The sequence below is a fragment of the Oryza brachyantha genome, chromosome 9 (assembly GCF_000231095.2).
Source record: "Oryza brachyantha chromosome 9, ObraRS2, whole genome shotgun sequence".
In the NCBI taxonomy this organism is placed as follows: Eukaryota; Viridiplantae; Streptophyta; class Magnoliopsida; order Poales; family Poaceae; genus Oryza; species Oryza brachyantha.
In genome coordinates this window covers 7,806,765-7,828,459 of record NC_023171.2, presented here as the reverse complement: position 1 = coordinate 7,828,459, position 21,695 = coordinate 7,806,765, and the positions used below count along the sequence as shown (strand labels likewise).

The following is a 21,695-nucleotide window of genomic DNA, read 5'->3' as shown; positions in this document are numbered from 1 at the left end:
CGTGCCGGCAACACCGTGCGCGGCTGCACACAGTTCGCTTTAGAGGGGAAAGAAAAGAGAGGGAGTGCAGGAGTAGGAGGCGGCTCCGCTTTAAAAGAAAAGAAAGCGCGCGAGGGCAGGCGAGCAGCAGCACTTTCTTTCGCGCGCTTTTGTTGCCGTGTCGTCTCTGCTCGTACCACCTGCAAACTGCACGCCGGAGTCGGAGCGCCACTCTGTCAGCTGCTCCTGCTCTCTCTCTCTCGCCGGCTACCTTTTGCAAAAATTTGCAGTGATCTCTCGTTTTCGTTTTGTGCCTTTCTTTTTTCTTCCTTTCATTGCCTGCTGCTGCGGCTTGATGTGTCCATTTTTTTGGAGTACCTTCGTTTGGGAATTGGGGCTGGATTTGGATGGATTTGTTGGCAGGCAAGAGACAGGTGAAGCAGAGAATATACTGAAGCCTGCAGCTTTGTCTCATGCAGAGTTCCTTTCATGGGATCAGCTCATCAGCATGAATTTCTTCTCTTACAAAATTGGGGATACCTCCCTTTCAAAATATAATTATTTTAAAATTATTTAACAGGGATTAAGAACGAGAAAAAAAAATCTATGATAGCCTTTATGTAATGAGGAATGTATTGCGGTTGGAAGATAGATACTACCTCTTAGATCATTTTTCAGTTTTTGGATACAACACTTTGACTCTTCGTGTTATTTGAATATTTTTCAATTAATATTTTTGTTGTTACTATATGAAAAAAATGAATAATACTTTATACGTGACTAATTTTTTTAAGTTTTTTATATTATTTTTTAAATAGGACGAATGGTCAAACTGGACACAGAAATCAAAAAATGATCTTATTTGGTGATGTAGGTAATAGGATAAAATGGGAGATAATTTTGAACGAACTGATTGATGGGATAAAAGTGCTACCAATCATACCAGAAATATTTATATTTTTGTATAATATTCAAATTCTAGAAATACTTACCTCTTAAAAAAGGAAGTGGTATGAATCCATTTTTTTCAACTTTAAGTTTATATATGTATATTTTTTGAGATAATAGAAGTAATTTATGGTATAAGACCCATATGTTAGCAAGCGAGATTCCGCCGTCCCAGAGACTCCTTAAACTTAGGGCAGGTACAATAACAGACTATAAGCCATCTATAAATATATTTTAAGGAGACAAGAGAGAAGAGAGAAGGGGAGTGAACTACTAATTTGTATGCTGCAGCACGGACTCCAATAAACAATGTGTGTATAATATGTAGGACATGGTGGTATATGTTTTGTATGTAGCTTGTATGAGTTGGCTATTAGATTGGCTATAGATGAATTGGAGCTAGTAGTTGGCTATACTATTGAACTTGCTCTTAGAGGCCAACATTTTTTTAATTAGTGCAAAAACATTTTGGTGAAAAAATTCTCTCTTTCAACAAATTGTATTAGATGAAAAAGTTGGGTCTACGCCCTACGGTGATCAATTTTGGTCAACACATGTAGCCTAAATAAATATCTCACTTTTTTTATTAGCAAGTTCTAAATATAAGGTCTCGGTTTATTTTTAGCACCTATTCTAAATTTCTACGTATATGGCCATGTCTGGTATATGTACAACATAAGAGAAGTCCATATTATGGTCCCGTTTATTTTGGAGTTTAGCCTTGACCGATGAACGGTTGATAGCACTTGGAGGATAATTACCTCATGATTAATCAAGTATTAACTATTATGGAGTTGAAAATATGTTTATTTAAATTCTTTAAGAAACCATTTATTTATTTTATTTTCTAATATTACACTATTTTGTGACTCGAAAAACATGCCCACTGAAATATGTTAGATTGTTGATTATTGTTTATTCGTGGATGAATTTTCCTACAGTTTTTCCTCCTTATTGAGAAGATCTTCCCCTTTGGAAAAGAGATGGGATGAGAGCATGTGACAGTAATATTTAAGGGGATTTCGATGGGACAAAATAGATTCGCAAGGATATATGCTTGATTTTACAAAGTAATAGGTTTCATGTCTTTATGTAGGGCCTCTCATTGTGTTTACCTTTCTCTGGGCAATATTAGTGCTTTGAAATTTCAGTGGACCATGTTACAAAGCTATAGTCTACTCTGCTTCTTCAACTCAAATGCTAGTTCCCCATCAAGTCATGAACCCCCAAAAGTGGCCTTGGAAATTTCAGCTAAAGGAATCAAAACTTTCAAGTCAAGAAATTGCACTTGGATGGAGAAAGAGAAAAAACTTAGAATAAATCAACATTTTCAACACAAGAAAATTGATTTTTGGTTTAAAATGTTCTTGCTCTACTAGGAAACATATGGTCTGAATTTGAAACTTTTGGAGCTCATGTTGAGAAATGATCCAAGCTTGAGGTAAATAAGACAGTCTCACAAAATACAACATGCATACTGATATAACCTCTATTGGTTCAAAAAACACAGAAAATTAGTTTAAGTTCTCATATATTGCACAATAAGCTGAACTAACATTTAGACTTCATTCAAATGGAACGAGGATAGTAGATTTTCACAAGCATGTTTTCTAAGCCATTAAACAGTGTGTCCCGTGTAAAAATTTTCAATATAAAAGTTCCCGTCATCTAATATTTCTTGAGCACGTTTTTAAATGTATAGTAATTAAATCGTTTGTTTATACCCCTAAATAACTACAACAAATTAAATATATTCCAATATCAGCTATCTCAAACATCACGTACTAGTGTGGCAGTGGCCTGTGCCCTGTCATCTAGTAAGAATTTGTTTTGCCGAGCATCTAAGAATGCTAGGTTGTACTTGTACCACTACAGATTGCAATTTGGTTAGCTAGCGCCTAACCTAATTCACTTAGACGAGATACCTTAAGGATTAATCAGTTGTGTATGTACTACTTTTTTTTACGTAGTTGTTCACCCTCTAAACTGGGTAAAACATGGAAGGTCCTTAATTTTCTACATGTTAATTTCACTGCCTGCAGTGGCCAATTAAACATCTGATCCCATTACAGGAAGACAAAATAAACATATCAAATTACAAGGTTCTTACACGAATCATTTTAGTTCCAACAGAAATATTGGGCAAAGGCCAAAGATGTAAACTATTTCTATTATCTAAAACAATTCCAAATAGAGATGTAAAAAAAATAATCTCTTATTCAAAAAGACCCTTAGTACCTAAACCTTTGAGTCTGTTGATTGTTTCCCCTTTCTACCCATGTTCATTCGATTCAGCTCATCACTACCATCTTGCTTTACTTGATGCATCATCGATCTCTGTAATGATACAACATCACACCCAATTGTGCACACCGAATCATTTTCCATCTTCTCCATTTTTCTAAGTAGAATGAAGAACTTGGTGAATAGGAAACTTGCTCCTTATATTATACTACTATCTTATGCCTTTAAGTACTGTCTTGATGGTGGATTGCAGCTAAGCATTGTTAGTTGACAGAGGACTAAAGAAGCAATCTACACCCAGCTTTTGGATTGCCTTTTAAGACTTAATTGATCTGTCCAACTTTACCAATCAGCTGCCTTTAATTACCGACACATAGGGGTAAAGGTAGCAGTAATTTTCTATAATGAAAATGTTAGTACTATTTCTTCTGGTTATGAATTTACTGATGATTTTAACTTTCTGTTATTTTATTTGAAAATATTCAGACGTTTGTTTGCAACAACTCAGTGGTTGAATATTTAAGGCAGCTGTGTACACTAAACAACTCACACCTTTTATCACAAAAGCAAAGCATCAACAAAATCATAATAGACTAGCGATTAAAATTTGCAGTACTGTACTGGCAGCGATCACAATTATGGATCTAGTATTCTTTTGGTTATTGTTTATGTTGATTGGTAGGCGAACTGATAAACTATAGCAAACGTGCAACGGCAGTGAGGTTTGCTGATGCAACTGATGGCCCGTCAGTGGTTAGGCAAACCTTTTTGTTGCTACTGCACAATTTGTTAACACCGTGTTAGTACTGTGGTTGCATAATGGCAACATAAAGTCTGCACTAATATAGTCACTAGTTGGTTCATGGATAAATTTGTAGGAATCAATTAACTCACCGTCAACTTTTGTACCATGCATGATAATACTATTGTAATGAAGTTCAATCCAAGTATCCAACTACTGCATTATACTCGACAAAGACCGAGAATTCAGCAACCTGATTGTCAAGCCTTGAGTGGTTGACCCAAACTAATGTTATAGTTTTTTAGTACTATCATTTTGTCATTTTGTTTCTGCTTATCCTTATAAGACTTGGATTTTTAATCTTAAATTCAGAGTTGATTTTGTGGTTTTTTCACCGAAGTTTATTTTCCACCCCTCGATTTTATATAGCTTAACATACAGATATAAAAGTATATTCATAAATTATTTTTCTTTTGCAAATATGTCGTTGGCTTTTTCTATGAAAAAACAATCATGCACTTTCTCATGCATGTCATTAGATCACATTCAAAAGAAGATAATTTCAAGTTTTTTACTGTGCTTTGTCAAATAAATCGCACTGGGACTCCGTTTGAACCCCTTAATCCACAGTGCTTATTTAGGGCTTGGTTATTTTGCAGTGACATCTTGAGTCGTCAGAAAAATTGTGACATGGGTATTGGTCAATTTATAGTCATATTTGGATGGAATTATTTGTCCAGTTGTTTATGTGCATTTAACAATGGCACGATGGTAATAGGGTTCCATTTAGAAGACATTATCCCATTTTCCTGTCCCTTTGTCTCCACAGATCCTGTTGTTTACTACCTCCGTCCCATAATAAAGTCATTTTTCGATTTCTGTGTCTAATGCTTTGACCATTCATCTTATTTGAAAAATTTGTTAAATTTTTTTAAAAAAATTAGTCACGCATAAAATGTTATTCATATTTTATCATCTAGTAAAACCAAAAATATTAACCGCAAAAAAATTTCAAATAAGACTAAAAGTCAAAACATGGTATCTAAGAACTAAAAAATGATCTTATTTCGGAGAACAAAAAATGATCTTATTTCGGAACGGAGGTAGTATAATGCTATTATAATGTTTAAGTACAATTTTTTGGTGAAAACCTAGCCTAAAGTTTTGCTGTGACACTTGATCATGATTGTTTACTATAGTAGTACTTTATTAGGATGCTCTGCTGCCAGTTTGTTGGAGATAGACGATGGTACGAAGTGATTAACACAAAATAACGTGATTAGCTGGGGTTCAATACCTCAAATAGACAAGAGCTCACAGGAGCCTCTCTAAGCTACAAACATACTAATTACGATGCATGATCGATGCAGTGCTTTTGTGACAAAAGATGCTGCTCGCTGCTCTTATTTGAGCTGTTGATTACCAAATTGTTGCATAAAAAATCATTGAACGGAAAGAAGTGGAACACTAACAGGTGGTGGTGGTTCATATACTCCGATAATTGGAAACAGATAATGTCTCTAAAAAAGTTACTACTCATTGTTGACAGAGTGAGTGTCCTACACAGTAACATATTGTTCATGTAACTCGCTGAGGTCACTTATTTGAGCAATAAGTGAAACGATATATTTGTAAATAAAATTTTTATATACATGTTCTTAGCGATCTAAAAGCCAAAAATAATAAAAAAACCTTAAAATCAACTCTAAATTTAAGAGTGAAAATTTAAACTTTGGCTTATAAGTATAAGCATAAGCGAAAAGGTGAGGACGTGAGTGCAATTTCATTTCAACTGATATGAACATTTATGAAGATTTGAGGCCAAGGAATCTTGAAAGAAAGGAACCAAACCAGCATGATTAACTGGATGGCAGCTTTAAGTAGCAATCCAGTAGATCAGGGCATTAGGGCATCGGATTCAGAAGGTGCAAATCCTGATGCTAATAGTAAGCAGAAAAAGAAGCCTCATGCAATGTCCGTGTAACGTGGGTTGGGCCAAAGCCTAGAGTAAACAGAGGCTTTCTGGGCCTGGCTTGGGTCTCTGCAAGTCTGCATCGAACGCAATGGAAGAATACAGTCAAGGGTACATGGCTATACAAAAATTTAATAAGGAAATGAACCCAAATAAGTCTAATTGGTTTGTGTATTGCTGCTGTTTTCTGGGGAACATGGAAATCAAGAAACAATGCATGTTATAAAAAGTTTCTTAAATCGTCCCATTGAACTAATCAGGTGTGTATATATATATATATATATATATATATATATATATATATATATATATATATATATATATATATATATATATATATATATATATATATATATATATATATATATATATATATATATATATGTGTGTGTGTGTGTGTTTTGATATATAGACGAATTCAAAACATCTTACATATATCTTCTAGCACGGTTGCACTCCTATGTTTTTCATCTACTAATACTTATAAGCCAATATTTGAATTTTCAACATTAAATTTGGAGTTGATTTTAAAAGGTTTTTTTACCGAAATTTATTTTCACATATTGCCTTTTAAATCGCTAAGAATATATATATATATAATTATTATTCATAAATTTAAAAGCCAAACCATTACCCCTTGCCTCGCAGGAAAAGGTAGAAAAACTTCATCGGGGGCTACGCAATGCTGCTAAACAGAGTAGCACATGAACAATCTACAGCACCAGATATATAAATGGTCCGTGTCCTAGAACTTGACGATTGGATTGATGGCTGGTGAAGTCAAACCGAGTAACTGAAGAGGCTCAACATGATCGTTAGGAAAAAAAAGAGGATCTTTTGTTGTAGAGATCTCTCTGGAATCGAGTAGTTTCATTCTAGGCGCAAGTTGTTGGAGTTTTTACACAGACCAGGCAAATATCGGCACATTGCAATTGGATTCTCTGAAAAATCGCATCATGCATGCATATTTAAAGCTCCAAAGGTGAAATAAAAAAAGATCGCATCATCCACGTCTAAACATTTTCATTCTCTAAAAATCAATCATGTATGCTTTGGGAAGAATATCATCCCACGTCTCCTCCCACTGTCTCTTTCCTAACTCTAATATTATGGTCCACGTGTCGTGGATAAATTAGACAGCATATATATTACTGCCTCCGTTTTCATAATATAAGATTTTCTAGCGTATCTTAAATTCATATAGATATCAATAAATCTAGACATATATATAAATAATATATATTGATTAATAGATGAATCTAAGTATAGCTAAAACTTCTTACGTTATGAAACGGAGAAAGTAACTGTTACCACCATTACCGACATGTAAAGGGGTATATATACATACGCTCCTTTGCTCAATATGATCACCATAGTTGCACAATTTGGCGACGATGGGCTGTTCTGATATGCCGTTTGCGCCTTGTTCTTTTCTGAATTTACTTCTCTATATACCGATGTAAAGGAAGTATTTCTTTTCTGAACTTATCTGTTATTATACTATTTCCTTTCATGCACGGGAGAGAAAAAAAATACAGTAGAAAATTATCTCCCCTAATTCGTATCGGCAGTGGGCCGACACCACGATCGACCAACAGTTCTGTTAATTAGTTCTTGCGGTTCATCTTTAAGCTTTGTCCTGCCTGAGACTTTCCTGTAGAACTGATGATTTATCACTGTGTGTAGCTGAACTTCATTTCTGGTTATAGAAATTAATGATAGGCCTCGTCTCGATTTCTTAGTTCAAAACAAAAAGGGTCGGCCGAAGTTCGACGTAGACCTGCAGCCTCGTCTCAATACGATTATAAGTCATATATGGATTCTTAATCTTAAATTTAAAATTAATCATGAATATTTTTATTATAGTTTATTTTCTAGTCTCCGCTTTTAAATCTTTAACAACACATCTATCAATTTTTATTTACAAATTGTTTTTTATTTATAAATATATCGTTTGGTATTTTTAGAAAAAGCCAAAAGACGAGGGCTCCGGAATAAGCTTCAGCTTAGACCATGTTGAAATTAAGGCCCCGTTTAGTTTTAAAAAATTTTAGGAGGAATGTCACATCAACGCGTACAATCATACATTTGAAGTATTAAACGTAGTTCACAAAACAAATTTTAGATTCCGGATAAAAAAACCACGAGATGAATCTTTTGGAGCCTAATTAATCTATCATTAGCACATGTTGGTTACTGTAGCACATATGGCTAATCATATTCTAATTAGGTTTAAAAGATTCGTCTCGTGATTTCTCCCATAACTATATAATTAGTTTTAGTGTTTATGTATATTTAATTCTTTATTTAGATGTCCAAACATTCGATGTGATGTTTTTGAGAGAAGTTTTTTGGAACTAAACAGGGCCTAAAACTATACATTGGAGGGGATTTGACCCCTCCTATACTATAAAACTAGACGGGTCCCATACTTCTTCCGCGTTAGAGTTTCTGTGTCTGTTTGGAGGAGTTTCTCTTAGTTACAGCTTTGCCCTAACAGTTGCTTCTACCAGAAGCTGTCTCAAACGATTCACAGCTTCTAAGAATGTGTAGTTGCAGATTCTAAAAAATAAACTAAGAATCCAGAAGCTGAAAAAGCTAAATTTAACAGTTTTTCCAGATTCTCAGAAGCTAGCTACCAAACAGCTGATTCTCATAATATAAAACTCCCCAAACAGGCCCTCTGTAATGTTTAGATATATAAAATTTTTGGGAGAAATGTCATGTCAAATGTTTGACCGGATGTCGGAAGGGGTTTTCGGACACGAATGAAAAAACGAATTTCACGGCTAGCCTAGAAACCGCGAGACGAATCTTTTGAGCCTAATTAATCCGTCATTAGCATATATTGATTACTGTAGCACTTATGGCTAATCATGGACTAATTAGGCTCAAAAGATTCGTCTCGAGATTTCTTCCATAACTGTACAATTAATTTTTTGGTTATTTATGTTTACTACTTTATTTAGGTGTCAAAAAATTCGATGGGATGTTTTTGAAATTTTTTTTTAAATCTAAACCAAGGCCTAAGAGAGGGAGCGATCGGAAGCTACGTTATGGAGTGAAGTGGGAATAAAGAAGTGTTGAAAGACATGTTCCGAAGACACTATTCGCACTTCCACAGTTCCACTGGTCCAGCAATATGGCAAGAACTCGCCGGCCGTGCGGCTGTGGTCTTGCCCATGCGCACGCTTACCAGTGGTACGCTTATTCATTACTTCGGTTTACTTTGCTTCGTCGTAAAACTTTCAAGCTGGATCTAAATTTATTAACCGATAAAAATATATAATTTATATATACGTCTAAATTTATTTGTATCCATATAAATCTAAATGAAACTAAAATGTTTATATTATGAAATGGAGAGTACTATCTAATGGAATTGGGTTTTATACTCTTTTGGAGGATTCTTCCTACCTTGATCTTATAGGGCATGCTCAATTTATTAGTAGAACTAAAATTTGGCCTTGTCAAATTTTTTGCTAACCCGGTGGGCGATGTGCGGCTAGCAAGTAGCAACAAACAAAAGGTTATCCAAGGCCGTGAGATCAGATCTAGAAAGCTGTTAGGGCGTGTTTATATCATAGAAAGAAAATTTTTGACTGAACCTTAAATGTTTGACCAGATTATAAAAAAAATTTGGACACGAAAAAAAATAATTTCATAACTCGTCCCGAAACCGCGAGATGAATCTTTTGAGCTAATCAATCCGTCATTAGCACTTGTGGATTATTGTAGCACTTATGGCTAATTATGGACTAATTAGCCTCAAAAGATTTGTCTCGTGATTTTCTCCCTAACTGTGCGAGACTAATTTTTATCTATATTTAGTGCTCTATGCATATATCGAAGATTCGATGTTATGTATTTTGGGAAAAAATTGAAAAACTAAGCAAGGCCTTAAGGCCTTAGTTCTGTTCTACGGCTGTTTAGATGTCATAGGAAACAATGCGGAGAGATGCCTGAATAGAGTTTGAAATACTTTATCTCCATGCTGACGCTAGCTGGTCTCAAGTCCCAGTGTAAAGCATCGCACCGAAGACGTACGCGCCCGGGGCCGGGGACCGCACCCACCACAGCGCAAGTGCAGGCAGGCACCACCACTGCTTGTGCGGTGCGGCGCATGCATGCGTGCAGGCACGATGAGCCACACGCGTCCGTAAGAAAGCGCGCCGTGGCGGGCCCTACCTACCCTAACCCCATGCAGCAGCGAAATATATATAGCCATGCATGGTTTGACGACCGGCCGATCCACACACACAGCTCATATATATATATATATATATATATATATATATATATATATATATGTGGTGTTTAGATTGAGAAATTTTTGGAACAAGTGTCACGTCAAATGTTTGACTGGATGTCGGAAGGGGTTTTCGAATACGAATGAAAAAACGAATTTCACGGCTAGCCTAGAAACCGCGAGACGTATCTTTTGAGTCTAATTAATCCGTCATTAGCACATATTGATTACTGTAGCATTTATGGCTAATCATGTACTAATTAGACTCAAAAGATTGGTCTCAAGATTTTTTTCATAACTAGATAATTAGTTTTTTGATTTATGTATGTTTAATGTTTTATTTAGGTCTCTAAAAAGATAGTGCTGGTGCTACCGCGCGCTACTTCCAGGGTAGACAAAATTAAAAAAAATAATCTTAGTAGCTGGTGCCTCGGCTCGGATCGGCTGGATTTTAACCTTGAGATGTACCTAATTTATTGCATGTTATTTAAATAGTAATTAAAAAAATTAAAAAATTATAAAAGATAGATTAATATAAGGTGTACCACTATATAAATATCCAAGTTTAAATATGACTTGTATAATCCATAAGAAAAATAACAAATATGACTGAGTATACGTAGAGTTCGATTTGTTATTTTTGTTATGGATTATATAAGACATATTTGAACTTGTATGTCTGTGTGTAGTGATATATCTTATATTAATCTATCTTTCCTAACTTTTTTTTAAAAATTTTTTATGATTATTTAGATAACATACAACAGACAAGTGAACATCCCCTTAAGAGGTTGGAATACTTTCTCGCTTATATACTGAGTCGTTACTACTTATTTAGCTTGCTGGTAGCAAAAATCACTTTCTATATATTTAGAACTTATTAACTAATATTTAATATTTTAATCACATTAAAACTATTGTGTTTAGTGAGTTAATGTCTTCTTATATTATAATATAATATAAATTATAGAGATGATTTACCCGCTTAACGAGTGTAAACATACCAAGACTTGCCGAGCCAAGCGCCAAGCCCCCAGCTACTTGGTACGTATTAGTGTATTTATTACACGTGCAAAAGGAGAGACGGATCGACAACAACCGAGCGCGCACTAGCTATACATAACGGACGTGTGCATGCATTGCGTGCGTGTGCTGCTGCCGCGCGGCAACCCAGCCCCGGCCGCGTGTCGTGCCCCCGGCCCCGCCGCAGTACGGTACCTAGTCGCGCTGCGCCGATCCATCGATGCCGGCGCCCGCCCGCCCCTTCCGCTGCGCCGAGCGAGCACGTACGTACGTACGCATGCTACGCTTGGCTGCGCGCGTACGTTGTACCGCTACTATACGACCGCTGCTGCTGCTGCTGTGTCGCTCGCTCGCTAGCTACGTACCCGGACGGTCGGTCACTGCACGCGCTTTGCGCAATCGCCGTTAGGGATGGCAACGGGTATATACCTGTCGGGTATCTAAAGAACGTTATCAACCCCGTATAAAAATACTTGGTCCGCACCCGTCCCCGTTAGCGGTCGCGGGTATAGATTTTTTCCGTCCCCGTCCCCATCCCCGACCGGGTAAATCAAACCCGACGGATAACCCGTACCCGACTACACACCCAGCGGCTCGATGCATAGGAGCAATGTCGGCGAGCCGACGGCGGTCTTCCGGGGAGACGGCAGTGGAGCAAAGGGTAGGCGGAGGTCGGGACCTTGTCCTTGCCGGCGTCCAGCACCGGCTCGTACTCCAGGTGGTGGCGCGACACGACGCTTGGCGGTGGGCGGCGTGCCGAGAGGATCTCCCTCGCCCACACCGGCCGCACCGTTGGCGCACCGGGCACTCCGCGCGCGAACTCGCTCTCCGCCATCAGGAACTGCACGACGCCGACGGCGTCGGCGAGGCAGTGGCAAATCTGGATCCCCAACACGAACCCCCCGCACCGCATGCGGGTGACCTGGAAGTAGAGCAGCGACCGCCCGACGACGCCGCCGTCGGCGTACGCGCCATCGGTCGCGCAAAGGAACTCCTCGTGGCGCGGCACCGTCGGGCCGATCACCACCCTGAGCTCCATCATCTCCATCTCCACCTTCGCCTCCACGAACACCGCGCCCTCGCCGAATCACCGGTGCACTCGACGAGCAGCTTCCTCCCGGGGCTCGCCTCGACGATGCGGCCAGCGAGCGAGTAGTAGTGCACCAGCGCCTCCAGCAGCGCAACACGACGCTTGGCGGCGGCTGTGCGCGAGTGGGAGGCGGCGGCGGCTGTGCTAGGATTTGGAGGTCGGCAATTGCAATAGATATGATAGGGATTTGGGCTATTGAGCCAAAATAGTTGATGGGTATATTTGGGCACATTTTGCTATAACTGCTAAAATAAACGGGTTACCCATCGAGTAACGGGGACGGGTATATATAGAACGTCTCCATACCCGCCATACCCGTTGGGGATGGGTTCTTGCCCATTTGATACCCGTAGAGAGAGATATGATCTCATATCCATCTTCTAATAGAGCAAATATCCGTCAGATATCGGGGCCCGTTACCATCCCTAATCACCGCCGCCGCTTGCATATATACGCGACAGGCCTGCGCCTGTCAATGTTTTGGGTCGCCCCTCGTTCGCGAGTGAGCCGGCGACGCATGCGACTGTTGTTGCTTCCGGCCAGGACAGGCGTCTCTCGAACTCGACAGAGGGGCCCGGGATCTACTGTCTTCGAACTGGGAGGATCTGCTTCGAGAATCGAAGAATCGCCTGTGCCAGTGCCATACAGGCACGTATGGGTTGTTTGCCATCCACGACTTATCTAGTCTTATCTAATCTCGTCATAACATAAGTTAGACAAGATTCGTATTAGTTTATGTCATATTTACGACGAGACTCTATTTTTCAATAAGCAGGGTTCACGTGTAAATGATACATTAAAATATAATAAAACTTATCACATGCTAGCTAAAGTTTGGCTTTATTTTTTTAACCAAACTTTAACAAGCTAGCTAGCAACCTTAAACAAATTTAGTATATCAACCAAACAACCCCGTACTATTGTACTAACTAAATCTGTATATAGGCGAGACAGACGTACTGCCCCATTCTAAATTATAAATTTTTAACCGTTGTTTAAGTAGAAATTAACATTACAAATTATAGTGCTTCTTACTACATATAAAGAATAAATATGAATAGAAGAGTAGTGGGATAAAATAGAAACAATTTTAGATGAGAATTGATTTATGGACTAAACAGTGTTGTAAATAATATTAGAATTGCTATATTTTATAAGTTTTAAATATTAAAATATTATATTTTAAAACATGCAAAATACTACAGAAGACTTTTCTTGGTATGGAATATATTGCCGCCGATCAACGCCCAGCTTCGGCATGTATGGGATGGGAATCTGGGATGAATGATCACAAATAATGGAAGCTTGCAATAAATAGATAGTAAAAATATACAATTATGGGAGGATTCAGGATTTTTATTATGCTTGGATCAACTTACATAATTTTTTAATTGCTACAAATATAACATACAATAGACAGTAAAAATATACAATTAATTAAAAATGTATTTGGCATAAGTTAATAAACGATATTTTACTCATATATATATATATATATATATATATATATATATATATATATATATATATATATATATATATATATATATATATATATATATACACACCCACACACACTTCTTAGAATTTTTTTGGTGGTCTTGCAACATCCTCCCTTGCAAATGGCGGTTAATTTTACTATGATAAGAAATTCATTAATTAAGAGATGACACGTTTAACATCCTACCTTTCCGCTAACTCTAACACTAATTTTATTCTCCTTTTATTTTAGAGATTATGAAATCCCTTTAAATACATAAGGGGTGGCTCATTCAATCTATCCTCCATTCTCTTATTCATTTCACTCTTTAATCTTATATAGCATACTACTTGCTCTTAGTTAGTCTACAATACTTCTTTACAAATAGATGCAGAAATTTTTATATCTAACACTTTCGATGAAATAGATACAGAATTTTTATAGCTAACACTTGATATATAATAAGATTTATCCAAAGCCAATATGTTATTGATGAACCACGCATAACGAAGTGGCTAGTTTCATGTGTACAATGTACTCCACAAATGGCTGCGTTCTTTTTTTAACTAAGATCAATAGTGAAATATTATTTGATAGCTATTTAATGATATAAATGATAAAATTAGCTACTATAAAATTAAAAAAATCTATTTTACAAAGGCAAAATGCTAAACTTCTATATAGCTTCTTTTTGAAAAAAGTACCATATCGAAAAAATGCACATAAAAAAAGAAAAATATGAGAATAACCTGAGAGAACAACACAAATTTACTCCTTCCGTTTCACAATTTAAGTCTTTCAAGCATTGTCTAGATTCATATGGATGGTAATAAATCTAGATATGTATATAAATTATATGAATTAATTAATTGATAAATTTAGACAAGACAAAAAAACTTATGAAACGGAGGTAGTATAATGTTAGGCTTTTATGTCAAACTTCCAGACCAAATCGGTAAACGTCGCCACCACAACCTCTTTCGCGCGCGCGGTATTCACTTTTGGCAGACATTAACAAAAGCTAATTTCTCTCGCCTATGTTTCAGCCATTTCTTTTGACCCTTACACGGGAACTCACTCAAATTCATTTACAATCATTCTTATTGCATCTTGTGGTAATTTAAGACCATGCCAAAGAAACAGTGGAATTTCAAGCACACTTTTATGCAGTCCTATTGAGAACTGAATTTCAAATGCAATCTCTTCTATTCTAAAAACACACTGTCGTGTTATTATGAGTAAGGGCATTTACCATGCATTACAATATACAATATAGTAATTTTTGTTCCTGTATATTATAAAGAAACTAATAACGATACTACTTACTTAGTATAGATACTATTAATTAATGAGTTTTCGAGTGAAGTGCACTGGCGGTAACTAAACTTATATGCATGTGTCATCTAGGTACATGAACTCTCAAAATGTATTTTTAGGTTCCTGAACTTGTCCGAAGGTGTTATATAGGTCTAAACGAGCTCCAATCCGTTCCATCTGCTGACGTGGCATGCCACGGTGGCTCCTATATGTTGGTGGTGCCATATGGGTCCCACATGTCAGTTTCTCTTTCCTCCTTATTCTTTTCTCTCATTTCTCATAGGCGCCACCGTGGCATACCATGTCAGTGGATGGAGCGGATCGGAGCCCGTTTGGACCTATATGACACCCATGGACAAGTTCGGGGACCCAAAAATACATTTTGAGAGTTCAGGAACCTAGATGACACGTGCATATAAATTTAGAAACCGCTGGTGCACTTCACTCTTAATTAATATTTGAAGTCAATAACGTCATCTCATTAGGTCTTTAAAATATAGCCTTATGTAATGCCTAATTTCCTCCTCTTTCTTAGTTTACTTGCTCATCATATCACTCATCGTATCAGTGCGTCCTTTCAAATAAAAATCACAGAAGTACAGAACCAGAGTATGCTATTGGTAAAATGTTGCAGTTTGAGATGAATATTTTTAGCTTTTAGAAGTTATAGCCATAGCTTATATACTATATGCACCAACTCGCTTTATTCATCATTATTTTGTGACACCTCTGACCGTCTAAAACATTTGTAAGATGTTTAATGATACAGATCCTTCTTTCTTATTATTGGTTCTTATATCATTAAAAAAGTTCTAATCATAAATTATTTCTATCTAGTAATGAATAATGAAGTATTATTTCCCAATTAATTTAAAACAATAATCTGAGCCTTTCTGTTGCACCGTGCGCAGGCGGTTTACCCGTCGGACGCCAGAGGCACACCACAGTCCACAGAAGAGCCGCGCGCGGGGAAAACCATCGGCATCGGCGGTCGCGCAGCCGCGGCGGCATGCAGGGGGTCCAGCGCTGCGGGACGCGCGTCCCGCCCTCCCGGCCACGTCGCGCGGCGGTGGGGGCCGCGTGTACCGCGGTGGCGGGCCCCGCGCCCGGTCGATGTGGCGCGGAGCCGGGGCGGCCGCGTGCGTGGCGCGTGCGCTGCATGCATGCATGCATGCACGCATGGCCCCACCCCGGCCTTCTCCCGCGCGCGGCGCCTCCCTTTTCGCATTCGCCGTCTGCTTCTTCCTCTTTTGCTCGATCGGTTTCTCTCGTCCCTCCGGCCAGCCATCCATCCATGACGACCTAGCTAGCTCCCTCCTATTTAAGAGTGGCCGCCAGCCATGGCTTTCTCCCTCGTACAACCTCGCTTACTCTCATAAATATGATCCCTCTCTAATCCTCTCCTCCTCTGCTACTCTCTCTGTCACTGATCTTGAGAGGGTTTGGACGTTTGGTGGTCTCGTTGCCTCACATACTACTGGTCGTCGTGGTAAGCATGCACTAAGTACATGGTCATTTAGGGTTAACACGTGCCGGTTCTTAACCCTAACCATGCGAAATGCTGGCCTCACATTCACATAGCTGCACTGCATGCAAATATCCCGGCCGGGAAGAATATCTTATGATCTATCGCTGTCTAATAAAAAGGACCGGTATATATGTATGTGCCGTACGGACGTGCCATTTCGTACCTTCCTGCAGCTTCTTCTTCCTCGGGCATGGTTTCTAGGGTTGTCGTTGGTTTGCGTGATCACTGATCACTCGTGTTTAGTTCGAGCAGCATTGCTAGCTAGCTGATTGCCATGGCGTCGAGGGAGGGGGGAGGAGGAGGAGGAGGATCAGGGCGGCCGGCGCTGAAGGTTGGGCGGACGCAGGAGTACCGGATGGGGAGGGAGACGCAGCTGCTCGCCGCCGAGGGCTCGCCGGTGAGCCTCTTCGTGCTGTGCGGCGACCGCTTCGAGGCCGCGCGGCTGTTCCGCTCCGGCGGCCTGGCGGTGCACATGGCGCGCGTCGAGGCCCACCCGGTCTCCATGGCCTCGTGCGCCGTCGGCGACCACCAGTGGATGCTCGCCAGGGACGCCCTCGTGGCGCGCCTCGACGCCCGCGTCTTCGTCTTCGAGATGCCCGGCTTCTTCTACGCCGTCGTCGTCCCGCCCGACGGCGACGGCGGCGGCGGCGCCGAGAGGAAGTGCGCCACCCTCGCCGAGATCTTCTGCCGCTTCTGCTCCTACCACGACCTCTCCACGACACCGCAAGGTAATTAACATGCGACCGTGTGCACAACACATCCAATTCATCGTGCTAATCATGCGGTTCTTACCAAAATTCTCTCCATGCGTGCGTACTAGGTTGCTTACTGTACAACTACTATTTAGATATAGCTTTATGCTTAGCATTAAGCGTCTTAAAATCTAGCTGCGTAGGATACACATGGTTAGATCCAACGATCAGAACGTACTACTAAGAGCATCTTTAACCGCTCATCTATCCCGTCCTCTATCTTAAAAATAGAGGATAAAAGCTATAAATTGAGATTTAACAGAACGGTTATCCTATTATCTATTTTTAATTTTAAGATCTTATCTATATTAGAAGAGAATGATGATCTCTCTTCATCCTCTACAGTGATATATAATGTTATATATATATGCATGATCTAGTGGAGTGCATGATCTAGTGGAGTGCATAACGATAGGAAGATTTAAAGGATATCATATATATAGATGATATAGTAGAGTACATAACGATACGAAGGATAACGATACGAAGGATGAAACTATTTTAGATGATCATCTAAATAAAGATATGGATAATCAAATTTAGATGAACTGTTAGGGACGCTCGTTGGGATGCTCTAAGGCAGTAACTAAGGTATAGATATTTTTTTTAGACCAAAGCAAATCTATCTTTTTTTTAAGAGAGAATTATGCTTTTGCATCACATAAGAGATACTTCTTTCGTTTTTTTTAGTCCGAAGTAAATCTATCTTTTCTTTTAAGAGAAAATTATGCTTTTGCATCACATAAGAGATACTCCTTTCGCTTTATAACGTAAGGTGGTTGAATTTTTTGGGTTGCAATACCATTAGTCTTTTTCAAAAATTACGAAAATTAAGTAAACATTTGAGTAATTATGGCAGCTACAGCAGTTAGCACTGTAGCACTGAGACGTGTCGAGTCCTAATTAATTGGTCCGTTTTCTTCTCGATGCTTCGTCCAGGCGAAGACGAAGCCGGCGCCCATGGCCTGAACGAACACTCTAACCCGTGGGTGCGTGCCCACGCCAGGATACAGCGCCTGAAGAGGAGTCCCGCCTCGCCGTCCGCCGGGCAGGCCACCGCCGATTCGCCGGCCGAACGCGCCAGCGTCGTCGGGATCGCTAGCCAGTTGGAGCGCGCCGTCCGCACGTCGGCGGTGGTCAAGCTGCTCAGCCGCTCCCTCCTCGCCGGCGCGCTCCAGCCCGTGCGGCACCTGACGATCACCCTCGGCGCCGGCGCTGCTGGCGACAGCAGTACTGATGCCGGGGCCAGCACCGGCGCCGCCGCTGCCTCCGCGTCGACGGCGCTGCCAACCAAGTCGGTCGTGTCCGACCTCCTGGAAGCCATCGAGACGAGCCGCACGTCGCCGCGCCGGGAGGCGCGGAGGGCGGCGGACAGCGGCGGCGGCCTCGGGTGGTGGCGCCTCAACGTGGAGGGCGTAATGCTTCTCCTCAGGGTCATCCAGACGGTCAGGGGACGGAAGACGCCGGGGGCGCCGGACATGGGCACGAAGAGGCCGCGCGACGAGGCCGCCGACGGCGGCCTGAGAGGCGGCGGCGCCGGCGCCGGCGCCGCGGCGAGGCGGTGGTGCGGCGGGAGGCCCAAGAAGCTGGGCAACACGGTGGGCCCATGCGGAAGCTCCTGAGACACCGATGTGGTTCAAATTGATGTTTCCAAAAGGGAACCAGAGATTATTAATAGGTAATTAAGCGGCTAATTAGGTTAATTAACAAGTTGATTTGTACTGCTAGATGAATGATCAGGTACTAATGCTTGGTCATAGTGTTCTTTTTTTTGCTTCTAATAATATTCATCAGTGTTTAATTATTTGTTCGTCTACTCACAAAGATGGAACGGCCGCAGAATTGGATTAATTATGTCGATGATAGAGGCCGGCTAATCCACTCAGGTCACTCGCAAGATCAAGCGACTGAAAATTACAAATTTCTAATTTATGGTCCTTGAGAAAATGAGCTCTAAAATGTAAAGATGTTTTGTTTTACACAATGAAATTAATTTTATTAAATTCACCAGGAAATATATTCCTATAATATATTTGTTCGGACTCGTCGTTTTTTTAATGTAAATTTAGTTAAATTTAAAAATTAGTATATACTTCCTCCTAGGGCAAAATGATCTTTTGAACACATTGAAGGCAGCTAATTGATGGAAATGAATTATTCCCTTTACTTTCGCCTTGTCATCTGCTTCCCGTAAAAGAAAAACTTTATTTTTAACCCATCTTATACGAATCAATATAAAGCCGTAAAAGACTACTTTTGTTATTATTAAATGTTTGATTTTTTCTTCTATTACACACACGCCTAATGCGAGAGACTAGAGAAGGTATTAAACACACGCCTAATTATTAAACACACGCCTAATGCATAGAGGCCGGGAAGGACAGGCACGCAGTCCATGGGACTGAGACCTCGGGAGGTGAGGAGGACGTGCAGGGAAGGATATTAAACACACGCCGGATATGTACGTAATGCATGGGACATACCTGGGAGACGTGCGAGAACGTTTTGACTCTTCGTATTATCGTAATGCATGGGACATACCTGGGAGACGTGCGAGAACGTTTTGACTCTTCGTATTATCGTCCGATCGTATTTAATTGAGAATTAAAATTTTCGAAAACCTTTGATCGGACCATAAAAGACTAGTTTTTTAATCGTAATAACTTTGTCCCTATTTTTCTAATATCAATGCAGTTATCTCCCCTTAATAAACTTCAATAAAGTAAAGAGTTGTTTAAGAAATAATCTTTTTTTCTAGGATACACGAATTTTGGACACTGACATGCATGTCTGATCTTACTAAAATTGTTTCTTTATATAATGGAATATTCTTTTAGCAAAGTTACACAAACAACATTGAGAACGTTCTCAGCCTGCTATATATGCAGCTAATATATCAGAAAGAAATTAAACTCGGATTGAGTAAACAAATTAAACTCACAGTGGTATACCTTTTTTTATTTTCCTTGTGCAATTTGTAGAGATCGTATTTTACATTATATGTGTATAGCGATATGTTACATAATTAATCTTGTTAATGCTTTTAAACCATTTATGTAGTATGCAATGCAAGAAACGATCGACTGGATGTTGCTTCACGGTTTAAAATAGTTTTCTAATGATTGGCTTATAGTTCAATGAAGTACGCTAAAAGGTTGAGAAAATTGTTTGCAGTTTTTAGCATATTCTTAACATTTCGAGCATATACCAATGGCGAAATAAATAAGGACTCAAAAGTTTGGTTAACTCGACGAGTACTTGCTGTTTGTACGTAGCATGTACTTTCTCCGTCTCATACTTTTTTCACTCATCATACAAACTGATACCGAAGTTAAAATCCTAATATAATTATTCTTTACTTTATCTGTTCATAATATATTTATTCTCCGTTTTCATAAATTCATCCACTGCCATGATTATTTAGAAATAAACTTATTTCGAGAAGATAAAATAAGAAAAATGGTGGAAAGATATAGTAACAGTGGTCGATTAGCGTATTAATAAACTAATCTTTAGACGCTTCAAAGGTTGGCTGATCGATACGACAATATGTGCTTAGTTGTTTGAAAGAAAATATCTTGTTTACGCCAAGTTATTCTTGTTGATGTTTTAATTTTGCTCGTCCTTCTAATTATTAGGTTTCTAGTGATTGCACTGCTTAGAGGAAAATAAGATTGAAAGGATTTAACTCGGTCGACGAAGAAATGGAGCAGTTGACAAGCTTTTCGCTCATCCTTGGGTACGCATTATAACTTTCACAGCTATTTACCTCAAAATAATTTATTTGTATCCTCATTGGTCAACACTTGCCATTAGGCCTGCTAATGGGTTGGGTGGAAATGAGTTAAATGAGTTGGTTTTAATTTGGATTGTGTTTGGTTAGGTGTAAATGGATTGTAATTTCAAATGGTCTGGATTGGATTGGGTTATAGAGACAAATGGATTGGTATGGACTGAATTTGGTTAAGTTATTTTAGGTTCTAAATGGATTTAACCTGTGGAGGGTAAATGGATCCTTTAATTGGATAGCTAATTGATAAGATAATAAACATACGTGGGCCCACATGTAGAAATCGACCAAAATTTACACAAAGTTGCTTTTATACATAACAGATCATCTCACAAAATTTTAGTCAAATTTGATAAACTTTCATAGTATGAACGCGAGTTTTAAAATTTTAGATCCGAGTTTATACATATCAAATGGTGCATCCATTTTGTAAGATTAGGTTGAATCCATTTTAACCAAATGGGTTGGTGCGGGTTGGGTTAAAATCAAAGTTGGATTGGTTTGGATTGGATCCCAATGAAAAATAATTGGTGCGAGTTGGTTTGGTAAATTAATTAGCAAAGAAATGGATCGGAACGGAT

The 21,695-nt window shown here is 39.3% G+C and overlaps 1 protein-coding gene across 1 annotated transcript; it reads left to right on the top strand.

Annotated features, from left to right (window-relative positions):
• The first annotated feature begins 16,846 nt into the window (after positions 1 to 16,846).
• On the top strand, positions 16,847 to 19,201 carry LOC102709309. The gene is made up of 2 exons (XM_006661110.2): positions 16,847 to 17,300; positions 18,264 to 19,201. The coding sequence occupies exons 1-2, from the start codon at positions 16,847 to 16,849 to the stop codon at positions 18,944 to 18,946; spliced, it is 1,137 nt and encodes a 378-aa protein (XP_006661173.2). The 3' UTR covers positions 18,947 to 19,201.
• Positions 19,202 to 21,695: the final 2,494 nt, after the last annotated feature.

What these genes read in the sequence shown, in the direction of transcription:
- LOC102709309 (XM_006661110.2), top strand. Translation starts at nt 16,847, where the DNA reads ATGGCGTCGAGGGAGGGGGGAGGAGGAGGAGGAGGATCAGGGCGGCCG. An exon ending in CCTCTCCACGACACCGCAAG is followed by an intron (nt 17,301 to 18,263) that starts GTAATTAACATG and finishes TGCTTCGTCCAG; the next exon opens with GCGAAGACGAAGCCGGCGCC.